At 38.6% G+C, this 19,331-nt stretch overlaps 1 protein-coding gene across 2 annotated transcripts in view; it reads left to right on the forward strand.

Moving 5' to 3' along the window:
- Window positions 1-10,089, forward strand: part of zfr2 (zinc finger RNA binding protein 2) — a 44,339-nt gene extending 34,250 nt beyond the window's left edge. For both annotated transcript variants that reach the window (XM_056242692.1, XM_056242693.1), the window contains exons 13-19: window positions 1,123-1,291; window positions 2,888-3,035; window positions 6,345-6,430; window positions 7,334-7,429; window positions 7,516-7,627; window positions 9,651-9,748; window positions 9,826-10,089. In XM_056242692.1, coding sequence (XP_056098667.1) covers window positions 1,123-1,291; window positions 2,888-3,035; window positions 6,345-6,430; window positions 7,334-7,429; window positions 7,516-7,627; window positions 9,651-9,748; window positions 9,826-9,999 — 883 coding nt within the window. In that variant the 3' untranslated portion in view covers window positions 10,000-10,089. The remainder of the gene's footprint in view (window positions 1-1,122; window positions 1,292-2,887; window positions 3,036-6,344; window positions 6,431-7,333; window positions 7,430-7,515; window positions 7,628-9,650; window positions 9,749-9,825) is intronic.
- Window positions 10,090-19,331: the final 9,242 nt, after the last annotated feature.

Here is a 19,331-nt window from a genome sequence, read left to right on the forward strand (position 1 = left end):
TTTTATTGGCTGCCTGACTTTTTATACTGTTGAATTGTAGCGGGACGTTTAGATTTAAAGGGATACTCCACTTTTTTTTGGAAATAGGCTCATTTTACAACTCCCCCAGAGTTAAACTGTTGAGTTTTACCGTTTTTGAATCCATTCAGCCGATCTCCGGTTCTGGCGGTACCACTTTTAGCATAGCTTAGCATACATCATTGAAGTGGACAAGACCATTAGCATTTCTAAAAAAAAAAAATGACCAAAGAGTTTCGATATTTTTCCTATTTAAAACTTGACTCTTCTGTAGTTACATTGTGCACTAAGACCGACGGAAAATGTAAAGTTGCGATTTTCTAGGCTGATATGGCTAGGAACTATACTCTCATTCCTGCGTAATAATACAGAAACTTCACTGCCGTACCATGAGAGCAGCAGGCGTAATGATATGACAGCGCCTGAAAATAGTTCTGTTGTGTTGACGGAAGGTAGTTTTTTTTTTATAGAACTGCTAATGGTCTTGTCCACTTCAATGATGTATGCTAAGCTATGCTAAAAGTGGTACCGCCAGAACCGGAGATCGGCTGAATGGATTCAAAAACGGTAAAACTCAACAGTTTAACTCTGGGGGAGTTGTAAAATGAGCCTATTTCCAAAAAAAAGTGGAGTATCCCTTTAAGGCCCGTTCACACCAAGGACGATAACAATAAAGATATAGTTTGAAAAATCATTCTCAATATTAAAGAATAGCAGAGTTCACAGCACAGCTATAACGATAACGATATAGAGAAACGATTCAGAACGACTTTTTGAGCGATAAAACACTGACAGCCAATCAGAATCCATCCTAATTTAAGGGCTTGCGCATTTAAAATGGTAGACGAGATTGCGGAGAAGTTAATCGCTGAGGTCAAGAAAAATCCATTTGCTATTTAAACAGCGTGGCGCAGGACGTGAAAATGAAAACTGCGCCGGGCTGAAACTAGCAAAACACACTTGCGTCGCGGCTAGCGCTGTATTCCACCGGGTGTGTGACAGGGCCCGTTATCTTTCATTGGTGTGGACGAGTTATCGTTATAGGGATCTTTATAGTTCTCGTTCTTGGTGTGAACGGGCCTTTCCGCTCTTCCTCTCGGGCAGGTCCGAGTCTCAGGCTCGTGTTCTCAAGGGAGTCATGCGTGTGGGAATCCTGGCTAAAGGTCTCCTCCTGCGCGGCGACCGCAACGTGCAGCTCATCCTGCTAGCGGCCAAGAAGCCCACCGTCACTCTTCTGAGAACCGTCGCGGAGCAGCTGCCCAAACAACTAGCGGTAAGACTGCCTTCTTTTAGGCTTGCGTTAGGATGCATGCAACATAACGTTTATGTCGAAGCTACTGAAAAGCATTATTGATCTGTTAATACTCATATCTTTGCACTTGTGATTTTATCACCTTGTTTCCCTTCTTTTTGGCTGGAAATCACCCACACGAGAAGTCACATGATCACAGGTGTCATGACAGGTCTATTCATAGTGACATGTAGAGTCTGTGGTTGATGTTCAATTTCTTAAAGCTTGGTTGTGAATCTCACAGACACATTCAGGTCAAATTTCACAACAGAATCAGAAGGGATTTTTTTTTTTTTTTTTTTTTTACCGTATACATTTTTAAATGTATTCCAAATACTTCAAATAAAAATATATTTTGCATATTAGTTTTTACTTGACAAGTAAACATTTTCCCTAAAATGTCATTACTATGATTCCATCCAGCTATTTTTGATGCGCATTTTGGGATATCGCATATAAAAAAAAAAAGCGCTGACAAATTGCGCATAGAAAAAACAATTTAGGAGGATTTTTTTTTTTTATCCGATAATAAGACATGCGTTAAACTGCAATGGAAACACATTTACCAAGTAAATCCCTTGATGTGCAACAAAAAAAACTTGCGCGACTTTTCCTCAGCAGAGGCTGTGATTGGATAACTGGACTAACCAGCGGACCAATGGCATCGCTGCATCTCAAATGTTGGTTTGGCGGATCTGAAACACCCGAGTCAAAGTCTGTCATCAGAATGATTTGGTTTAATTCCCTCCGGAAGCGTCTCACACGATTGCGTTCACAAACACGGCGTTTATTGCGTATCGTCCGACACTGTGACTCAATTATAATGGAGGAAAAAGAGCCACGGTTTCTTCCCCGATTGCAGCAACTTCCAATTTTATTACAGATATTTTGCGGCAGTTTCCCAGAAAGTGATGATTTTGTTCTCTTGAACACGTGAGATGGAAACTGTGCTTTTATTCGCAAATGATTAATGTGATATTCACAACTTTGGATGGAAACATAGATATTGATGCAGAGAAAAAAAATCATTACCGTAACATACACATCATTTAAAACCAGCATAGATTTGTACAATACTGTCATTATGTTTTACAAACTAAATTGTGTTCACATTACAGTAATGAGATTGTTGCACATTGCGGTAATGACTAATGACGAGGGGAAAATGTGATGCATGTCATTTAAAATAGCCAAAAACCTTTTCTGATCTTAAAAACACGCTTTATTTACTCGATGCAGGATATAATAAAAAAAAAAATTCCCTTTTGATTTTAGGGATGAAATACGACCCAGACACATTTTGGAGTGTTTATCATGTGATCCACTCATATATTATTAAAAAAAATGCTCTGCTGCTTTTGTGGTCCGTGTATCTTTAACTGATCTTTAGTTCACTGCCTGGTTATGACACCTACAGAGAGAGACTGGGGCGTGTACTTGCTTTACATCGCCATTTAACAAGTGCATTATGGGAATATATGGCTCCACTGGGACTATAAGGGACAAAATACAAAGCCCATTTACTCAGGCCCCCGCCGTCTCCTCTGTAGTAATGCAAAGTGTCCTTTTAACCGGCAGACCTTTTCTGAAGATCAGTATGAGGTGCAGGTACACCCTGAGGAAGCCAACATCGTCATTTTTTCAAGCAAGGAACCAAAAATGCAGGTCACCATCTCTCTTACCTCGCCAGTGATGCGCGAAGACCCCGTCCCCAACATGGAGAAAGGTTAGAGAACCCGTGCTTTCCCTCAGCAGCACTATATGTGTAAAAAACACAACAAAAACAAGGATATTTCCATGCAGAGAAATTGTCATCAGTGAATTGGCCTTCCTGTTCATTTTTATTCCCCTTCATTTTCTTTTCTTCTTTTCTTTCGGTGTAGTCCATTTATTTGCCCTCGTTCGGTTTTGCGTTGTTTTCTGAAAGTGTTTAAAGGAATCAAAAACAGGATCTCTGACCTTTCTTTACCACTGTGGCGCAATATTGTACAAGTTGTGTTGTAAGACTTCAGGATGAGAACGATTTTTAGCTTTGACCACAATCTTCTCCATGCCAAGTTTTTCATATATATATATATATATATATATATATAATAAAAGTGGCGGTAAACGATGTGTTGGGAGTGACAATCGCATTTATTTTTTGCATGTGTGCAGAAAACAGAAGAAATTGTGATTGTTGCCATTTTCATAAGATCGTCGTTTTTTAACATTTTAAAACACTTCAAGAATGAAGTTGCTAACATTTTATTGTTAATAATAACAATTTATATATTATTAGGGCTGTGCAAAGATTAATTGTGATTTAATCACATCCAAAATAAAAGTTTGTGTTTACATAATATATGTGTGTGTGCGCTGTGTATAATTATTCTGTATATATAAATACACACACATGCATGTATATATTTTAGGGTGTATTCACACCTGCCCAAAAGATCCGCTCGAAAAGGGGAATCGAACTTGAGTTGAATCTAAGGGTGTATTCACACCTGCCCTTGTTTGGTTCGATTGAATCGAACTCTAGTTCGTTTCCCCCCTTGGTGCGGATCTTTTGAGCAGGTGTGAATACAGCAATCGAACTCGGGTGCGGACCAAACAACCGAACCCAGACCCAGCTGAAGAGGTGTCTCGGTACGCTTCCAAACGAACTCTGGTACGGTTCGTTTACGGTGTGAACATGAACCGACCCAATTGCAAGAAAGCACTGCGCCTTTGAGTTAACAGGCTTCCGTAGTCGGAGATTTTGGCATAATGGTTTGTGTTATTGTTGTTCAATACGCGCTGTCTGGCCACACGATACTGTTGCGCGTCTTTCTGCGCGTCGTGTGTGTGCGTCACTGGAATGAATGAATGAATGAGTGTGTGCATCAGGACATTCACATACAGAGCTTCTCTTTAGTCTAATCGCACATAGATGCAAAAAAAGCTTTTGCAGTTCATATAATGTAACGCTAGTTACAATACAAGGATGATGCTGCGTTAAACTGGACAAACTTAATCGCAAGCGTTAACATTGACAGCACTTGTTAGCAGTGGCCTATATACAATAAGAATCTCATTATTTGAATGTGTGAACAGCCCCCTTAGATGTGTATTTTCTATGAATGAAAACTTTATACCTTATCCGTCTTCTGCGCAGTTTCTTCATATTGCGTTTGTACAAAATTAGTAAAATAACAAATATTGCAGTACGAAATATCTCCATGCTGAGCCTTTTTTTGCACTTCCTGATTTCCCTACTTGAGAATCCTTGTCCAATGAATGGACGACCTTAGCACACGTGTGGTTTTGTTTACAAATTTTGGTTCACTTGCAAAAAGAGCAGTGTGAAAGCGAACCGTACCAAAAAAAAAAAAAAAAAAAAAATTATTTGGTCCGGACCAAAGCAAGTGAACTATCGGACTTTCCCGGTGTGAATACACCCTTAGAAAATGTGTTATTCATATGTAAAATATTTATATTTATATATAATATAGATTATTTATACAGTATTTACGTGCAAATAATTCTTAAATATATACATGCATGCATATGTATTTATTTATATATACAAAATAATTATACACAGCACACACACATATATTATGTAAACACAAACTTTTATTTTGGGTGCGATTAATCGCAATTAATCTTTGCACAGCCCTAATTTTTATTGAATTTATTTTAAAGTAACCGTAACATTATTATATAATACATTATAATATTATATAGAATAAAACTGATTTATATATTTATAAATATATATAAATATTTTGTTTTATATGCAGTGGGATCCAAAAGTCTGAGACTTTTACATTTTTGACATATTGTTTAATCAAATTATAACAATTTGCGTAAATGTTTACCTTATTTATTTATTTTTATTTCGTAAAAACAAGCTATTTTTTTCATACATCGATTCAGTTGTGAAATGTATTTGTCACTCCTGTAAATAAACTCTACTAATGCACTACAATATGTTGGGACTGCCGATGTATGAATAGTTTTAAAGGAGCTGTATGTAAGATTGTGGCCAAAACTGGTACTGCAATCACTTTCAAATTACTGTAGAGCGGTGTATCCCCTCCCCCTCCTCCCTGACTCGAGGTTGCCAGATAGGCTGCAGGATCCAGCAGGAACGTGACGAGCTGCAGCTGTGGTAACTAGAGCAGAGCTGGCAACCCGGATGCCGCAACACTACTGACTTTGTGATTGGTAGATAGGTGGAGGGAGGAGCATCAGACCAAAACACAACATGACAACATCAACATCAGTTGAGGGCTGCAACTTCACTTTTTAAATGACAATATCCTGGCCGGACTACTGTTGTCAGTGATATAAGTATTTGAAATGAACATGATTTCTTTATGTCTAGTGACATATCAGGGCCATTTTATGATTAATTGAAATAAATGTCTTACATACAGCTCCTTTAATAGTTTTTTTGATAGTGATAACAGTAAAATTTTGGAGTTTCATGTCTGTAAATAAGACTAAATCTAATCTACAGTTTAACTCGATTGGTATATTCAACCGAACCGACGGAGAACGGGGATTTTCTCATCCACCATGTGAAACAATTCGTCCTTTCATCCTGAAGTTTTCGAACGGTGACCTCAAACAACCTCTGAAATTCCGACTTGTAACCTGAGGTCATTGTGAAGACTGTTTTATTTTGCTAACGATATTCTCAATTCTGCTTCTTTCAAACCACCAAACGGTTTATATCTCTCTATATTTGTCCTGTTTGGGTTTGTTAATCATTCGCCCTCGGCTGCATCAACAGACCCAAGCAATAATACTTGCCATTTACATCTTTTGCATAACATTGCAACAATTTTTTTAGGAACCTGGAGGTGTTGGAAAAACCCTTGTATTGTGACATTTTGGTGTTGTCACTTTTTTGTGTGTTGTAATGATCACATTAACACTACCTAGTTTGACAAAACTTTTTGTTTTATTTACTTTACAATACTTTTATAACAAGATCTACTTACTTTTTTATTACGATTACTAAAGCATTAAATACAATTGATGACGTGTGTCCTCGCAGTGTCGGAGAAAGACCCTCCGGATGTCCTCAACCGGATCAAGTGCCTTGAGTATTTAGCGGCTCTGCGACATGCTAAATGGTTTCAGGTAAAAAAAACTTTTAAGAAAACTTAAAATACACTTAATATTTCAATAAATACACTTTGAGTTTGCTACTCTACAAGCTTCTCACACTAAACTTAAAATATAAAGTAGTTACATACAGACGTAACGTAAAAAACTGAAAAAGTAATAGCTATTCTACACATTACTAGCAGAAAGTGGTTAAATACAGTGAGTTTAAACTCCAGATTTACTTGATAGCTTAGATAGCGGGGAAAGCGACACTTAGCTACTGAAATGCTACTGGCGTTAGCCTAAACCTGAAACATACTTTACGCTTCTATCAACGCAAGTTTGATTTCATTCGTAGTTGCGCTCCTAAATGTGTCTGAGCGCAATTAGTAACGTATCGCTAGTGCATTTTATTCTTAGTACTGCAACAAATGTGTTTAGTGGACATTAGCGTCAGTCAGTTTTCTCTCTGAAGTCGACGACTGTCATGTTGAAAAAACAATTAGAAACTAACATCGCGATGCGTTACGAATTCTCGTTATTTCCACAAGGGGCGCTGTAGTGTACGTTAGCTAAACTAGTAGCCAGTTTTCTCTCAGGTCAACTGTGGTCATAGCAGAACAACAATTTGAAGAAAATCTTACTGGGCTAGTTAGTTAATATAAGCTATAAGTTAATGTAAGTATAATAAGTTGATTATCAACATGTTTGCTAGCTAGTTAGCTGAATAATAAGTAAGCGTTAAGTATTTTCAATTGAACTGGTAGCTTACAAGTGTTTGCATACTTAAAGTATGTTTCTGACTTTTGACTCAACCGTTGTTCAGAACAGTGTAATTGTATTAGCATTTTAGCACTAGCACTTATGTTTATGTTAACAACTGAAATGCCATTTTTAGCTAAGATTATGTTGCGTATTAATGATTTTTGTCCACAGGCTCGGGCAAACGGTCTTCAATCTTGCGTCATCATTATTCGGGTTCTGCGGGACCTGTGTCAGCGCGTACCTTCCTGGGGCAAGATGCCCGACTGGGTCAGTTAGCCTTGTTCGCTAACGGTGATTTTAGCTTCAGCTAATAATGGGCGTAATCAGTAATGAGTTGTTTTTCTTTCGCGAAGGCTATGGAGCTGCTGGTGGAGAAAGCCATTAGCAGTGCAACCGGTCCGCTAGGCCCCGGAGAGGCTCTGAGGAGGGTCCTCGAATGCATCACCACTGGGATTCTCCTGCCTGGTAGGAGTTCATTTAGGAACTTTAATATACTGTTGTAATATTTATAAAAACATTTCATTATCGTTTATTTTTATATTTCTGTTTCCATTTTAATTCTAGTTTAAGTTTGAATAATTCTGTCGGGCTTTTGGCATTTTTATTAATACATGTTTTCCAAAAAATTTCTATTTACCTTTCTATTGTATTCCAGTTCTAGTAATTTTTGTACTTTTTAAATTTAACTTATTTTATTTCAGTTAGTTGTTAAGTCAACATTTCTAATTTTCGCTTACATTTTCTAAATTTACGTTTTTCATCTAATATTTATTTCGTATAGAAGCCAAGGCAACATTTCTCATTTACATTTTATAAGTTTAAGTTTTTCATCTAATATTTAATTCAGTTAGTTGCCAAGCCAACGTTTCTAATTTTCATTTTAAGTTTTATACGTTTTTCATCTGATATTTATTTCAGTTAGTTGCCAAGGCAACATTTATCGTTTTTGTTTAAGTTTTTCATCTAATATTTAGTTCGGTTTATATTTTATAAGTTTACATTTTTCATCTAATATTTATTTAATTTAGTTGCCAAGGCAACATTTCTAATTTTCATTTTAAGTTTTTTAAGTTTTTCATCTGATATTTATTTAATTTAGGTGCCAAGGCAACATTTCTAATTTTGATTTTAAGTTTTATATGTTTTTCATCTGATATTTATTTCAGTTAGTTGCCAAGGCAACATTTCTAATTTTTCAAAGTTTAAGTGTTTCATCTAATATTTATTTAATTTAGTTGCCAAGGCAACATTTCTAATTTTCATTTGAAGTTTTATACGTTTTTCATCTGATCTTTATATCAGTTAGTTGCCAAGGCAACATTTCTCGTTTTTGTTTAAGTTTTTCATCTAATATTTATTTAATTTAGTTGCCAAGGCAACATTTCTAATTTTCATTTTAAGTTTTTTAAGTTTTTCATCTGATATTTATTTAATTTAGGTGCCAAGGCAACATTTCTAATTTTGATTTTAAGTTTTATATGTTTTTCATCTGATATTTATTTCAGTTAGTTGCCAAGGCAACATTTCTAATTTTTCAAAGTTTAAGTGTTTCATCTAATATTTATTTAATTTAGTTGCCAAGGCAACATTTCTAATTTTCATTTGAAGTTTTATACGTTTTTCATCTGATCTTTATATCAGTTAGTTGCCAAGGCAACATTTCTCGTTTTTGTTTAAGTTTTTCATCTAATATTTATTTAATTTAGTTGCCAAGGCAACATTTCTAATTTTCATTTTAAGTTTTTTAAGTTTTTCATCTGATATTTATTTAATTTAGGTGCCAAGGCAACATTTCTAATTTTGATTTTAAGTTTTATATGTTTTTCATCTGATATTTATATCAGTTAGTTGCCAAGGCAACATTTCTCGTTTTTGTTTAAGTTTTTCATCTAATATTTATTTAATTTAGTTGCCAAGGCAACATTTCTAATTTTGATTTTAAGTTTTTTAAGTTTTTCATCTGATATTTATTTAATTTAGGTGCCAAGGCAACATTTCTAATTTTGATTTTAAGTTTTATATGTTTTTCATCTGATATTTATATCAGTTAGTTGCCAAGGCAACATTTATCGTTTTTGTTTAAGTTTTTCATCTGATATTTATTTAATTTAGGTGCCAAGGTACCATTTATAATTTTTCAAAGTTTAAGGGTTTCATCTAATATTAATTTCTGTTAGTTGCCAAGGCAGCATTTATAATTTTCGTTTAAGTTTCATGTGTTTAAGTTTTTCTTTTATTTATTTTTTATACAATTTATTAATTACATTTCTTTTTTTTCTATTCTCTTTTTATTTGGAAGAGCAAATACCCATCACATGCATTAATTACAACTTTGGTCGTTCAAGTACATATGTAAGGGTGGATTCAGAAAGTTTACATGAGATTGTCCACATTGCCCTTCTGAAATTTTCTTTTACATACTACTACTTATTCGTGTTTAAGTTTTTCATCTAATATATATTTCATGGAACGTCTCTCCAACGCTCAGATGGTCCAGGTCTTCAAGACCCCTGTGAGAAAGGTCAAACGGACTCTCTGGGAAGCATGTCGAAGCAAGCGAGGGAAGACGTGACCGCGAGCGCACAGGTACTAAACGGGTGTGACTTGCCCACATTTCCATCCATCTCACTGTAGCTGTTCTGAAAGCGCTGTGTGTTTTTCAGCACGCACTGCGACTGCTGGCTTTCCGTCAGATCCATAAAGTTCTGGGCATGGGCTCCTTAGCGGCCTCTAAAGCCGCCGCTCGAAACCGCAAGAGGCGGCGAGAGGCCAGCGACCCCGGGGAGGGAGAAACCGACGGAAAGAAGGATAAAAAAGAGGATTCCAACCATCCTTGAGATGTCTGCGTGATCTTCTACGTCCTCTACAATGTATAAATATCACTCAAAGAGGAAAAAATAGCACTTGATGGTTCCGTTTTCTCAAAAGGACAAGAAATGGAAAAAAACAATAGTTCCCCTTTTATGATGTAATACGTCGTTCTATTACATCTGAGCTGCAAATAGGCCGAAATGCTCATGAGGTTCAAACCGACATATAAAATAAACCGAGTTACTGAACCATTGTCACGTTAGCTCTATTAGGCACTTTCACATATTAATGGCACTTAATTAAAAGCTTTAATTATCTCGACACAGGCCAGTCTTTTTTATGTTTACATCAGATATATAGTGGGGCCTAAAAGTCTGCGAACACATTGAGATTTTAATTTTTCACACATTTCAACGTGGAAATAAACACGTTTCATGATTTCGAAAAATTTACAACAATCATTGGAACAAAATAAGAAATATTTCAGATTCTGCACTGAACTAATGAAACGACGGCGAGTTGATAACATTGAATATGTAAACGGAGGGTCATTTACCGCAAATTGTTATAATTTGATTAAAAAATATATTTTTTGGCGGGGAAAATGTAAAAGCCTCAGACTTTTGGATCCCACTGCATATAAAACAAAATATTTAGATATATTTATAAATATATAAATCAGTTTTATTCTATATAATATTATTATAATGTATTATATAATAATGTTATGTATGATGTGAATGCAAAGAAATAAGTTGTATCTTTAAAAAAAAAAGACGTTTTTAAAATAGGTAGTTCACTAATAAGCTGTTTAAAGCGCCACGAATCAGCTTTGTGTGGTTGTTTATTAACCCGACACTGGATTTATACACGTTTAGGTATCAGATCTGAAACCGCTTGAGGGCAAAAATGCACAAAAATAGACTCCGCTATCATTATTTTTATTTGCATACTGAATAATCGCTCATTTCACAGTGAGAAGACAGGGTATCGACGCGTTAGCTTCGCGAGTCTGTGGTTCTTCACACGTGCCTGCGCTAAAGATTTAAAGTACTTGAAGTGTGAACGAGGAGGGGAATTTACGGTTCTTCATATTGCAATATAATATAATGTAATAATTCCTCTCTATTCTTAGGTTTTTTATACAAAGGAGTAAAGATTGCTATTAGCACATTAAAATTGATCGCCTGGATTATGTTCTGCCACCTGTTTCTATGTATAATGCAATCGGCATTTTTAAATGTTCCTGCTGAGTGTTTGTTCTCGTTTTGTAGGACCGTGAAAAATGATATTGTGATCTTTCTTTTGGAATATCGGTGTAGTGCTGCTTAACTAAATAAACAGAAAAACCATCGGGCTAAACTGTGTGTGTCTGTTTTGGCTCGAGTTGAAGCAGGTCAGCTGGGGTTTTTTTCTTTTCTTTCTTTTTATCTTGTCATAAATGGGGTGGAAAAACACGTCAGAGCTGCGATATCAGGAGGAAGTGAGCTCGTGTGTGTAATAAACCTCTGATGAGTGTGTAACCGCTCACATGGACTAAGACACAAGCAACACGATCTTCTGCCACCCGAACCAAGTCCTGCTGGTGAAAGACCCTTGGAAACATCATTTAGGTCGGTTGACATTTTGTGCATTTAAGCATCTTCATTTTAACTACGTTTTGGGTTTTTAAGGTTAAGTGGTCAATTCAGTTTAGGTTTTTTTGGACCATTTTTTAACATTTTAAAAGGCTTTTTTGCAGTCAAGGGGTTATGTAGTGTGACATTATTACAAATTATTGTAATATATATGTATATGAATATTATTGAGGTTTTTTAATAATCTTTTAGCTTTTTTGCAGTCATGGTGTCATGTGGTTTTACTTATTTAATTATTTTGTGTATTGAGGGTTTTTAAAATAAATTATTTGGGCCTTTTAGCTTTATTGTTTTGTTTTTTAAATGTGGTGTGAGAAGTTGGGTATTGATTTATTAACAAAAAAACGTATTCAATTCAATTCAAATTTATTTGTATAGCGCTTTTCACAATACATATTTTTTCAAAGAAGCTTTACAGAAAGTGCATTTCAGAAATGTACATAGAAAAAAAATTCAGTTAGTTAATCATGTATTAATTTAGGGCATAACATATCGCCGGCGTTGAGTCGTCTCTTCACAAGCGTCGAGTTTTTTGGGCCTATTTTCCACCATAAATGTGACTTCTTTATTAAATTTAAGTGCATGGAGTTTTGTAAATGAACTTTTTGCATTTCTTTTTTTGTGGCCATGTGGTGTGAAGTTATTTTAACATCTTGAAGCTTGAGGTTCTGCAGAGCTGTTGATGTTCGGTACTCTGTAAACACATGGACATGGTAAGCGAGACGTCTTGTTAAATGTCAGAAACCTCGATGTTCTTCTCACATCTTTAACCTCTTACTCTAGAAGAAATGGACGGCAGGAACGCAGTGCGTCGCCAAAAAGGAGCACTTCAAACCTAAAGCGGGGGCGATACCGTACCACAAAGGCGACGTCTTGACTCTCGTGGGGCCTGGAACGGTAAAACAAGCTACTTTCTTTCTAAAAACATTCTCCTATACAAGGTTACGTTCACACAAAGAGCGATGACAATAATAATCGTGCTAACTCTACAGCAATTAGCAGTTATAACGATGATAACACAGAGAAACTACATTGTCTGAATAACTTTTCGATCGTTTTTTCATGATTGATAAAAACGGACGAGCGGTTAAAGAGCGCGAAAGCAGCAGATAACAATAGCGCGCACTTCCGCTCAAAGCGGTGCTATAATGCCCTTTTCACAGGATGTTAAAGTCTCTGATGTCCTCAGAGTGTGTGTGTGAAGTTTCAGCTCAAAATACCCCACAGATATTTGTATATAGCATGTTAAAGTTGTCACTTTTTGAGGGTGAGCAAAAACGCACTGTTTTTGTGTGTGTCCCTTTAAATGCAAATGAGCTGCTGCTCCCGGCGCAGGGGGCGGAGCTACAACAGCAATCTTCATGATTTACATCATGAAAATTTCAAAAACTTTTAGCCTCTTATGTTCAAACCGGAGTCAGACAATGATTCTGTCATGATAATCTATAAATCGTGTTCCCGGGGGCGGGGTTTATGTTAATTTTAGGAAGCTCTTGTAATTCCTACCAGTTGTTTGTTGTAGTCCTTAAAAAGCTATTTCTTGTAAAGCAAATATCTCCCTTTGCTTTGAACGTTGAGCGTTGTAACTTAAAGGAAAAGTGAAATCATAATCAACCACCCCTTTAAAATAAACAATGTTTTCGTCAGTTGGTGTGGACGGACCTTAACTATAATTATAAATATATTATATAATCTATAATAATAATAAGTCCACACCACAGATATAACGATGATACTTTTGGAGTTTTTTTTTTCCCCAGCTGATTAAGGATAAAAAACATTTACAGCCAATCAGAATCCACCGAGCATTTAAAGCTACAGGTGCACGCTTAAAGGAACAGTTCACCCAAAAATGGAAGCAAAATATCCATATTATAGTTTATAACATTTTAAATATGGATATTTTTCTTACAAAAACCCATCACTTCGCTTCAGAAGGGCATTTATTAACCCACTGGAGTCGTACTGATTACTTTTATGATGGATGGACGAGCTTTTTTGGCATTATAAAGCTGGGAAGAGCCAGGGTATTTTTAATATAACTCTGATTGTTTTTGGCTGAAAGAAGAAAGTCATATACACCATGAATGGCTTGAGGGCGATGGACATATGGGTGAACTATTCCTTTAATAATCAGAACGGTATTAAAGGGTCAGTTCACCCAAAAATGAAAATGATGTCATTAATGACTCTCCCTCGTGTCGCTCCAAGCCCGTCAGACCTCCGTTCATCTTCAGAACACAGTTTAAGATATTTTAGATTTAGTCCGAGAGCTTTCTGTCCCTCCATTGTAAATGTGTGTACGGTATACTGTCCTTGTCCAGAAAGGAAATAAAGACATCATCAAAGTAGTCCATGTGACATCAGTGGGTTAGTTAGAGTGTGTTGAAGAATCGAAAATACATTTTGGTCCAAAAATAACAAAAACTAGGACTTTATTCAGCATTGTATTGTGTTCCGGTTCTGTTGTGGATCCGCGTTCAGTGCCGCTGCTGACGTGTGTCTGGTGTGTGTGTGTGTGTGTGTGTGTGTGTGTGTATTCTGGTTCTGTTGTGGATCCGCGTTCAGTGCCACCGCTGACGTAAGACGCTGCTGACGTGTGTCTGGTGTGTGTGTGTGTGTGTGTGTGTGTGTGTGTATTCTGGTTCTGTTGTGGATCCGCGTTCAGTGCCACCGCTGACGTAAGACGCTGCTGACGTGTGTCTGGTGTGTGTGTGTGTGTGTGTGTGTGTATTCTGGTTCTGTTGTGGATCCGCGTTCAGTGCCGCCGCTGACGTGTGTCTGGTGTGTGTGTGTGTGTGTGTGTGTGTGTGTATTCTGGTTCTGTTGTGGATCCGCGTTCAGTGCCGCCGCTGACGTAAGACGCTGCTGACGTGTGTCTGGTGTGTGTGTGTGTGTGTGTGTGTATTCTGGTTCTGTTGTGGATCCGCGTTCAGTGCCGCTGCTGACGTAAGACGCCGCTGACGTGTGTCTGGTGTGTGTGTGTGTGTGTGTGTGTATTCTGGTTCTGTTGTGGATCCGCGTTCAGTGCCGCCGCTGACGTAAGACGCCGCTGACGTGTGTCTGGTGTGTGTGTGTGTGTGTGTGTGTGTATTCTGGTTCTGTTGTGGATCCGCGTTCAGTGCCGCCGCTGACGTAAGACGCTGCTGACGTGTGTCTGGTGTGTGTGTGTGTGTGTGTGTGTATTCTGGTTCTGTTGTGGATCCGCGTTCAGTGCCGCTGCTGACGTAAGACGCTGCTGACGTGTGTCTGGTGTGTGTGTGTGTGTGTGTGTGTGTGTGTGTATTCTGGTTCTGTTGTGGATCCGCGTTCAGTGCCACCGCTGACGTAAGACGCTGCTGACGTGTGTCTGGTGTGTGTGTGTGTGTGTGTGTGTGTGTATTCTGGTTCTGTTGTGGATCCGCGTTCAGTGCCGCCGCTGACGTAAGACGCTGCTGACGTGTGTCTGGTGTGTGTGTGTGTGTGTGTGTGTATTCTGGTTCTGTTGTGGATCCGCGTTCAGTGCCGCCGCTGACGTAAGACGCTGCTGACGTGTGTCTGGTGTGTGTGTGTGTGTGTGTGTATTCTGGTTCTGTTGTGGATCCGCGTTCAGTGACGCCGCTGACGTAAGACGCTGCTGACGTGTGTCTGGTGTGTGTGTGTGTGTGTGTGTGTGTATTCCGGTTCTGTTGTGGATCCGCGTTCAGTGCCGCTGCTGACGTGTGTCTGGTGTGTGTGTGTGTGTGTGTGTGTGTGTGTGTGTGTGTATTCTGGTTCTGTTGTGGATCCGCGTTCAGTGCCGCTGCTGACGTGTGTCTGGTGTGTGTGTGTGTGTGTGTGTGTGTGTGTGTGTGTGTATTCTGGTTCTGTTGTGGATCCGCGTTCAGTGCCGCTGCTGACGTGTGTCTGGTGTGTGTGTGTGTGTGTGTGTTCCGGTTCTGTTGTGGATCCGCGTTCAGTGCCGCTGCTGACGTGTGTCTGGTGTGTGTGTGTGTGTGTGTGTGTGTGTGTGTGTGTGTATTCTGGTTCTGTTGTGGATCCGCGTTCAGTGCCGCTGCTGACGTGTGTCTGGTGTGTGTGTGTGTGTGTGTGTTCCGGTTCTGTTGTGGATCCGCGTTCAGTGCCGCCGCTGACGTAAGACGCTGCTGACGTGTGTGTGTGTGTGTTCTTGTTTTTCTATCCCGGTGGGGACTTCAACCTGAACGCACACAGACTCGTGGGGACTCGTGTCACCGTGGGGACCTAAATAGAGGTCCCCACGGGCAAAGCCCCTCAGGCACCTCCCAAACAGTGTTTGGACACGCCCCATGTAGTTTTTTTTGAAGTCCTCATGAGGGCCATTTTCAAGACAAAAATCTGTGTTAGTGTATATCTAGGCGCCCCTGGTGGTCACACAGAGTATTGCCGTCCCCACAAGTCACATTGTTCCGGAAAAGTGCGGCACTCTCTAGCTCCCTATTGGGGGTATTGGTCAATAATAGAATTACAATTTGGCAATCTATTTTAAAAATGTGTCTTTTTACTAAAGATATGAATTAATAGGGTTTTTAATTATTTATATTTATACATTAGTATAATATTTAGTTATTTATATTACTTTATAAAATAAACTGAATTAAATAAATGTGCTGTTGGTGCACTAGAATGAAAATTCTGGAAAGACTGAGTCACAAACAGAGAATTTTTTTTTTTTTTTTAGCAAATTCTTTGTTTTATTTATCGTAAGGCATCAAATGATTAGAATATAACTGATCTGTTAAAAATGCCATTTATGTAATTTATCATGGATCTGTCTATATTCATATAGTCATTATTGATGACAATAGGAAAGAAATCTAAACGAGGTTAGCCAACTCCAGGTGTTTCAGTCTCGCTTCTGTGGGGACTGGTTTATGTGAGAGGATCATCTACAAAATCTACATGAATTAATTGTCAGTTTAGGTTAAAAACACTTCAAAGTGATTTTGTTAAAGTAATTAATACATTATTATATCATTACTCTAATATATTATTATCATTTAATTATAATCTAATTAAATCATGATCAGTAAATGATATACAGATTTTTCACTCTGGGCTACCCCTCTGACAGAGCCTTTCTGCATACATTAAACAGAATTCAAAGAATGTACTTTCAACAGATCACTAATAAACTTTTATGAAATAAACTCATATGAAATTAATAAATGAACAGGCCCTGACTATATACAATCTTGTTTCTAAAATTGGCAGCTGCTGTTTATTTAATCTTCTGGCTTTCTTTTTAATATATCACTACATACAACTGAGATTCAACAGATTTGGTCATCTTTTTTAGTCATTCCTTTGCACAAATGGTGTAATATTTGATAACTACAAACATTCTACAAAGCTCTGTGCTCTCTCAAAAGCCTTAAAAGTGAACTACTAACACACTATTTTTATATAAATGTTTCATGACTTTATTATCTTGTAAATGCTACCCGCTAGGCTAACAGAGCAGCACATTATACCCTCATCATACATCATATCTCACAGTTTTAGCAGCCTTCCAATACCCTGTACCCTACAGATGCTGTGAGATAACAGAGAGACTGATATTGCTTTAGCAGGACCTGGAGAGAGCTCATTGTGGGAGAATGGGACCAGATACACCTCTTTTCATGAAGCTAATGGAAGTGAACAGTGCAGAGTGTGAGAGAAACAGATGCTGGATCAAAAGTTAAGAAATAATCTCCTGATCCAGCATCAGATGTGCTGCTAGTGAAGTAGAAGCGGGGCAATGATCACTTTCTAAAAACATGGCGAATGCCTGTGTAATTGCTGATGTAAGCATGTGCCAGCGTATGCACTCCAGTTCACAGTGTCACACCAGGAACAGCTAAAGGCCACAGTGGAGCACTGATCATCACCAATAGTCATGTTAGCAGAGCAGCTAATAGAGCAAGCATGGTATGAAGCAGAAATGCTATCAGCATCTGAGTGTGGTGGACCAGTACCTCTCAGAGCAGCTCCTAACACTAACCCTAACCTATCTATCAGCATCTGAGTGTGGTGGACCAGTACCTCTCAGAGCAGCTCCTAACACTAACCCTAACCTATCTATCAGCATCTGAGTGTGGTGGACCAGTACCTCTCAGAGCAGCTCCTAACACTAACCCTAACCTATCTATCAGCATCTGAGTGTGGTGGACCAGTACCTCTCAGAGCAGCTCCTAACACTAACCCTAACCTATCTATCAGCGTCTGAGTGTGGTGGACCAGTACCTCTCAGAGCAGCTCCTAACACTAACCCTAACCTATCTATCAGCATCTGAGTGTGGTGGACCAGTACCTCTCAGAGCAGCTCCTAACACTAACCCTAACCTATCTATCAGCATCTGAGTGTGGTGGACCAGTACCTCTCAGAGCAGCTCCTAACACTAACCCTAACCTATCTATCAGCATCTGAGTGTGGTGGACCAGTACCTCTCAGAGCAGCTCCTAACACTAACCCTAACCTATCTATCAGCATCTGAGTGTGGTGGACCAGTACCTCTCAGAGCAGCTCCTAACACTAACCCTAACCTATCTATCAGCATCTGAGTGTGGTGGACCAGTACCTCTCAGAGCAGCTCCTAACACTAACCCTAACCTATCTATCAGCATCTGAGTGTGGTGGACCAGTACCTCTCAGAGCAGCTCCTAACACTAACCTATCTATCAGCATCTGAGTGTGGTGGACCAGTACCTCTCAGAGCAGCTCCTAACACTAACCCTAACCTATCTATCAGCATCTGAGTGTGGTGGACCAGTACCTCTCAGAGCAGCTCCTAACACTAACCCTAACCTATCTATCAGCATCTGAGTGTGGTGGACCAGTACCTCTCAGAGCAGCTCCTAACACTAACCCTAACCTATCTATCAGCGTCTGAGTGTGGTGGACCAGTACCTCTCAGAGCAGCTCCTAACACTAACCCTAACCTATCTATCAGCGTCTGAGTGTGGTGGACCAGTACCTCTCAGAGCAGCTCCTAACACTAACCCTAACCTATCTATCAGCATCTGAGTGTGGTGGACCAGTACCTCTCAGAGCAGCTCCTAACACTAACCCTAACCTATCTATCAGCATCTGAGTGTGGTGGACCAGTACCTCTCAGAGCAGCTCCTAACACTAACCCTAACCTATCTATCAGCATCTGAGTGTGGTGGACCAGTACCTCTCAGAGCAGCTCCTAACACTAACCCTAACCTATCTATCAGCATCTGAGTGTGGTGGACCAGTACCTCTCAGAGCAGCTCCTAACACTAACCCTAACCTATCTATCAGCACATTGACCTCTGTGGTTCCAAATGCTGGTGACAACAAGTGCCAAATCATTATGGCTACTCTGACAAGGTGAACTCAAATCCTGGAAATGATGAGCACTACAGTATATCATAATCATTAGTCTAACACATGCCAATGTATGGATGACGTAGGCTACATGTACGTGCATGTCCACAACACTTATTTCTGTTTAAGTGAGGTGTTGTATATAGTTTCATGTCATTTTGGGAGAATCTGAACCAGTAGCTAAGCCAGAAGGGTGTCCAGTGTGGAAAAACTGCATCATCATTTGTTGAATTATTTTTACCATGTGTTATTCTTACCCTAAATTAAATCATGTGCTAGTATTTGACAATTCATTTATATAGTTTGCAAATATAGTCTTTTCCCATTCTCCTCTAACTGGCGAACTGCTGTCTTGGTGAGTGCATTTACATTTATTAATTTAGCAGAC

The sequence above is a fragment of the Rhinichthys klamathensis genome, unplaced genomic scaffold (assembly GCF_029890125.1).
Source record: "Rhinichthys klamathensis goyatoka isolate OS25496 unplaced genomic scaffold, OSU_Roscu_1.1 h1tg000744l_1, whole genome shotgun sequence".
Taxonomy (NCBI): domain Eukaryota; kingdom Metazoa; phylum Chordata; class Actinopteri; order Cypriniformes; family Leuciscidae; genus Rhinichthys; species Rhinichthys klamathensis.